This window comes from Egretta garzetta, unplaced genomic scaffold, assembly GCF_000687185.1.
Source record: "Egretta garzetta isolate BGI_Z169 unplaced genomic scaffold, ASM68718v1 scaffold329, whole genome shotgun sequence".
NCBI classification, from domain to species: Eukaryota; Metazoa; Chordata; class Aves; order Pelecaniformes; family Ardeidae; genus Egretta; species Egretta garzetta.
The window spans coordinates 5,975,001-5,980,704 of NW_009269999.1; the positions used below are offsets into that span (position 1 = coordinate 5,975,001).

General features: G+C 60.5%; 1 protein-coding gene across 1 annotated transcript; it reads right to left on the reverse strand.

Annotated features, from left to right (window-relative positions):
* Positions 1-1,699: 1,699 nt before the first annotated feature.
* Positions 1,700-2,766, reverse strand: MDK (midkine). The gene is made up of 4 exons (XM_009647592.1): positions 2,688-2,766; positions 2,435-2,596; positions 2,170-2,331; positions 1,700-1,725 (listed from the first exon to the last, which is right to left on the reverse strand). The coding sequence occupies exons 1-4, from the start codon at positions 2,764-2,766 to the stop codon at positions 1,700-1,702; spliced, it is 429 nt and encodes a 142-aa protein (XP_009645887.1).
* Between the last annotated feature and the right edge of the window lie 2,938 nt (positions 2,767-5,704).

The following is a 5,704-nucleotide window of genomic DNA, read 5'->3' on the forward strand; positions in this document are numbered from 1 at the left end:
GGTGTGTGGGTTTCAGAGAGGGTCGGAAAGAGCTTCTGCACTGTGACCGAGGTGCCCTGTGTCTCATCTGGGCTGTGAGGGGGTCCCTGCTCTCCCCATGGTGGGTGTGGGAGGCCTGATGCATGGCTCTGGGGGTGGGAGAGGATGATGGTGCCCCCGCCAGCCCTGCTCCTGCCCCAGGCGCAGGGCAGACACCCCAGGGAGGCCAAAGGAGCCAGCTGCTGAGCTTTGTAAATGGATGTAACCCTGTCGTTGGTGTTGTGGCGGAGCCCTGAGCATGCGGGCTTCAGCCAGTGTCTCCAGCCCCCTCCCAGCCCCCTGTGTGTGCAGCCCAGACCACCCTGGGGCTGCTCAGCTTCTCCCGAAGCCTGGTCTCTGCAAGCCTCGGCAGGCATGGCCAGGCGCAGCTGAGAGGTGGGACAGAGCCACGCTGGCACTGGCAAATGCTGCGTCCGTATGTCCTTCCCGTCCCCATGCTGGGGCAATGCTGTGCAACCTGGAGAAAGGCTGCCCCGGCTCAGCTGGGGCCCCCCAGTCCCTGCCACTGCCTTTAGGATAATTCACATAGTGGTGCCCAAAATTCCTGGTGGGATTTTGTTTTTGGTTTGGTTTTTTTTTTTTTTAAACTGTTACAACCACAGCCCAGTCCACCCTGAGACAAATAAAGACCTCGGACCAGAAACCAGCGGCCATGGTGTGAGGAGTGAATGAGTCGTCACCCAGCTGCTCCTCCCCAGCTTCCCAGTGTCACCCACTGGTGATATTTCCTACAGCAGGTGGGTGGCAGCCCCATCCTTCCTTCCAAGAACCAGGAGAGGCGCAGCCTGAAGTGCTGCCAAGAGGCCGTGAGGTCTGACCCATGGTTGCCTTCTCCAGGACCATATGTGGTGGCACCCAGACCACCGCTGCATGGTGAGTTCGCTGCTGGTCCTGGCATGGTTGGGCAAAGCTGGGGTTTGCTGGGATTTCCAGCACAGCAGCACTGTGTGGGGATGACAGGCAAGTTCCAACATTATTTTTTAAAAGATTTTTATTGGAAAAGAAAACAAACCCCATTTTCCAAAAGAAGTGAGAGCTCCCACCCAGCACCAGTGTTGACGCATCGAAGGCAGAGGGGCTGCAGCCCGGGCATGGATGCATGTGATTAGAAGTGATGGAGGAGAGGGAAGGCAGTGGTTCCTGGGGGCACTGGCTTTGTTTTCCCTGGCTGCTGCAGGGAAGTTGTGCCCTGGCTAAAGGAATGCTGGAAGAAGCCCCTCGAGCTGAGAGCACGTGAGTAAGGTGTGGGGTTACTTGGGCATTCAGCACCCTGCTCTTCCCTCTGGCACCTGGCAGAGGAGTGAAGAGGCTCCCAGGCTTGCCTAAGGATGCACTAAAGGCCAACTCATTTGTGCCAGAGAGTGGAAAAATGTGTTCCCCTCCCAGCTCTCCAGGTGCATCCCTGCGAACCCCAACAGCCGCCGAGAGGAGGCGAGAAGGCCACACTGGCAGCAGCGGTGGGGCAGCAGGGAGGGGGGCAGCCCCTCCTGTGGGGTGGGTGGGTTTGCTCTCTACAACACTAGCGATTAAAACAAGGCATCTCAGTGAAAGAGGAGGTCACGGAAAGGAGGAAGGAGAGGAGGAGGAAGACTGGAGCATGGGCCGGCTGCAGCTGGGCATCCAGCCCCGTGGGCACCAAGGAGGATGCTGGCTTCTTGCTCTAGTCCTTCCCCTTGCCCTTCTTTGCTGCATCCAAGAGCACAGGAGATAAGAGTTAGTGCGTCTGCTGGCAGCTCACTGATCCCAGGAGCTGCTCTGGCAGAAATGTAGCACAGTGCAGGGGCTGCATCCCCACAGGCAGCTTCCCCCCACCACACAAAGCCCCACTGAGGAGAGGGGGAAATCCCCATCCCACTGAAGCTGCTGGTGACTTGGGGGGGGGGACATGGGGACACCAGGGTTTTTCCTAGCAGCACCTGCATCCCACCCAGCCAGCAGCTGGACTTTGGGGCTGTCACATGTGCTGATGCAGAGGGAAGAGTGTCCTACGTGATCCCCCACACCACCAGCAAAGCCCAAGTCCAACTGGCCAAACTACCCCTGGGCAGGGTCCAGGGGTATTCCTGGAGGACCCTGCCCACGGTCCCAGCAGGACCCTTCTGGGGACAAGAGGGGTGGGGACTGACTGACCTTTGGACTTCGACTTGATCTTGGAAGAGCAGGGCTTGGTCACATAGACGATCTCCTCGCACTGGGCATTGTACAGGGCTTTCTTCAGGATGCCGGAGCGAGTCTTCACACCTGTCTGAGCGCTACATGCCCCCCAGCTCTCAAATTTATACTTGCAGTCAGCTGGAAGAGAGGGGAGAGGCATCAGAGCCGGCCAGGACCTAGTGTGGTTCCCCAGCCACCCAGCCCAGGGTGGTCCCCAGCCACCCCATCGCTATGCACCCACCTCCAAACTTCTTCTTCCAGTTGCAGGGGATCTTGCACTTGAGCTTCTTAGTCTCATCTTTGCAAGTTCCCTCACGGTAGCCCAGGCCACAGTCCTTGCTGTTGGGGACGCAGGGTCCCCAGCGCCAGTCCTCACAGTCGGAGCCATCCTTCTTCACTTTCTCTGCAAGGGAAGGGGGAGCGGGTGCTCGCTGTGGGGGCATGGGAGCACACCCTGAGCTGGCACTGGCCCCCGGCCCCTGGTTGCCCCTCACCTTTCTTGTTCTTGCCAGCCTCGGTGGTGGCAGCCAGCAGGATCAGCACCAGGAGGAGGAGGAGGCTCTGGACCTGCATCCTGACTGGGGAGGAGGGAGAGGGTGAGGCAGGCGAGGTCAGCACCTGATGCAGCAGCGAGGCGGGGGCTCTGTGCACTGCGAGCAGCCTGCCTGGCAGCGAGATGGCAGCTGCCTCCATGGCGCACATGCACCTGTGTGTCTGTACACCCCCATACCCTGCTCGCCGGCTCCCATTAGATTGTACGTATTAATTGCAACAGGAAGGTTAATTGTACATCTCAGCAATCGCCTCCAGCCAGGGAGCTGTTGGGCTGGGGGGTTGTTCCCATCCCTGCAGCCCCCCATTGCCCTGCATGTGGCTGAAATGCTCTCTGGGGGGACCCCTGCACCCTACACTGCAGCTGAGCTCTTTGACTGCGTGCATGCAGCACCAGGCTGCACCAGGGCCTGTGCTGCTCCTTCCCCCCGCCCCAAGCAAAGCAGTCCCTGCCTGAGTGCTGGCAGCGGGGCTTCTGCTCTCCTGTGCCGGCCCCCAGCCCCTAACCCCCCTGTATTTCTCCATGGCTCCTTTATCCAGCACCCAGCAGGCTGCCCACCCACACCAAAGAGCCCCGGGGCTGGGGGGGAGTGCAGCTGCCATGGTACCTTTCTCCAGCTCCAGAGGAATCCAGGGGGGAAAGAAAAAAGGCCAGCAAAAACAAACCTGCTGCCATGAGGGGTATGAGAGCTAAACTAGCAGATTAAACACCAAAAAAAAAGAAAAAGGTCCCCACAGCCTGGGAGCTCATTGGAGAGATGGAGCGGGAGAGCTGTGCCCGCTGCTGGCACCGTGGCCGCCAGCACAGCACCCGTGCATGGGGTGGGGGGGGGTGGGGGGGAGGTAGTGCATATGTGTGCAAGCACCTGGGAGCAGTTTGGGGACGAGGGTGCACACACACAAGGGTCCAGCTCCTGGGGCCCTGCCCACCCCACCATGCTGGCCTTGGGCCAGGCCACAGCTCCCCTCCGGCTGCCACCACGAGTCTCTGTGGGACACTGCTGCCAACACTGGGGTCCCAGCTCCCACTCCCAGCAGGCGTGCAGCTGTGCAGAGCCAGTATCTCAAGTCTGGTAGTCCCTTCCCTGCTTCCCCAATGCCCTGCTCTTGGATGACACCCACGTCTGCGTGGCAGCAGCCAGCCAGCAAATACATCACACCTGCCCTGGCTCCATGATGGGCTCCATGGGACTGGGATGGAGAGGTCAGGATGCACCACATGTCCCAGGGGAAAGCAGTGCAGGAAAGAGCCTGGGGGTCAGCATTTGCTCCCTGCCCCCAGGCTTCCCAGGCAGCATGCCGGAGAGAGCAGCTCCCTGCATTATTCAGGCTCCAGCACACTCACCTTTCATGTGTCTGCTGCTGCGAAGCTGCCGGCTTCACTCTGCATTGAACTGTCACACAGAATTACACAGCCCGGCTGGCTGAAGGCACAGCCGAGGGGGTGAGGGCTGCCTGCCCCCTCTCCCAGCCTGGCTGGGAGCCATCCTGCCAAGTGCAGCATCGTTCAGCCCTGTTCCCACCCAGCTGCTTTCCGAGGGGGCAAGAGCTCAGCCCAGAGTTACAGAGAGCAAGGCTGGGGCTAAGCTGAGTTGCTGGCACTCCTGTCCCGCTTTCTGTCAGGACAACGCCTCCAACACCCACACTGTTGACAGCATCCCCCTGATTTCAGGCGCTCTGTAAACTTCTTCCATCCTTTGCCATGGGAGCATTTCCCTCTGCTCCTGAACCACCTTCCAGTGCAGGTCCTGCAGATGTGGCCTCTGGGCACCCAGGGCAGAGAGCCCCAGCTGCAGTGCTCACCCCTGCCTTGCCTCCAGGCACGGGCACCCTCCACTCCCCAGGGCATGGGTACCATGGGGCCCTGCCCATGTGTACACAGGGACAGGGGCGGGGGCTCAAGGGGCAGCCTAGCTACAGCCCCAGGGACTCCTGGATCTGCTCCCAGGCTCTGCCCGGCACATCACGTCCCCCAGGCAAAGTTCTGCAGGGAACCTCAGCCATGGCTCATCCTAAAGCATTCGTAAGGGAAAGGGAGTGTAGTTTTCCAACTGTTTTTCCAAGCACTCTGATCCCTTCTTTGCTGGTCAAACAAGAGCTGTTCCCGGTCGGGCTGCCAGCACCTTCAGGCGTGTTTGCACAACCCAGCTCCTCCCGCATCCCTGCGGGGCCCTGGCTCCTCTCCTGCTCAGATCCCAACTGGCTCACACTGCGTTCATCGAGCCTGGCCGCACCACGGCAGTCCCTGTTTCCCCTTCACCTCCCTCCTCTGCCTGCCCCGGGTTTGAATAATCTAGGATCAGCGCTATGAAAAAAATGTTGCCAGGTGATGCTGAAGCAGAGCCCCAATACCCACCACTGCAGTGGGAGAGCCTGGACTCCTCTCTGGACAACACTCAGTGCCACCGGCCAGTGCTTCTCCTAGTGTGGGCCACACCACCCTCCCCAGCTCCGGTCCCCTCGCTGCCACTCCGACAGTCTCCTGGCTGTCAGCCTCCTTGCAGCCCCTCTTCCAGCGGCGGGACCTCTCAGCTCAGCTCAAATTGCAGCTGGCTCTGGCAGAGGTGGGCGCAGCACTGCTGCCCTCCCTCCGTGGCCTGAGCTGCTCCCGTCTCTGGGCCAGGAGCCCAGTGCTCAGGGAGTCCATGGCTTGGGGTACGCAGCACCCCATCATCAGGAATTTCCCTGCTGCCAGGAGAGTGGAGACTGAGCTTTTCCCCATGAGCCAAGGCGTGAGCACAGCCAGCAGGCTCTGCTGGAGGGGAGCAGAGCTGCGGGGGCGCTGGGGTTTCCAGCAGATGGCCTCATCTTCCCCTCTAAGCAAAGAAAAGGTGCTACGGGGGAAAGGGTTTGCTGTGCGCTGCATCTATGCGCTGTGGGGCAGAGAGGGGAGCAAGCAGCGCCCTTCCCCGCTTCTGTCCCCCGCTGCCCACCAGGGCAGATGCTCTGCCCAGCACCC

Bases quoted from the DNA above. Each gene is read 5' to 3' on its own strand.
- MDK (XM_009647592.1), bottom strand. From the start codon at position 2,766: ATGCAGGTCCAGAGCCTCCTCCTCCTCCTGGTGCTGATCCTGCTGGCT. The intron at 2,597-2,687 runs GTGAGGGGCAAC...CTTCCCTTGCAG, and splicing joins GGCTGGCAAGAACAAGAAAG to AGAAAGTGAAGAAGGATGGC. The intron at 2,332-2,434 runs GTGGGTGCATAG...CCTCTCTTCCAG, and splicing joins CTGGAAGAAGAAGTTTGGAG to CTGACTGCAAGTATAAATTT.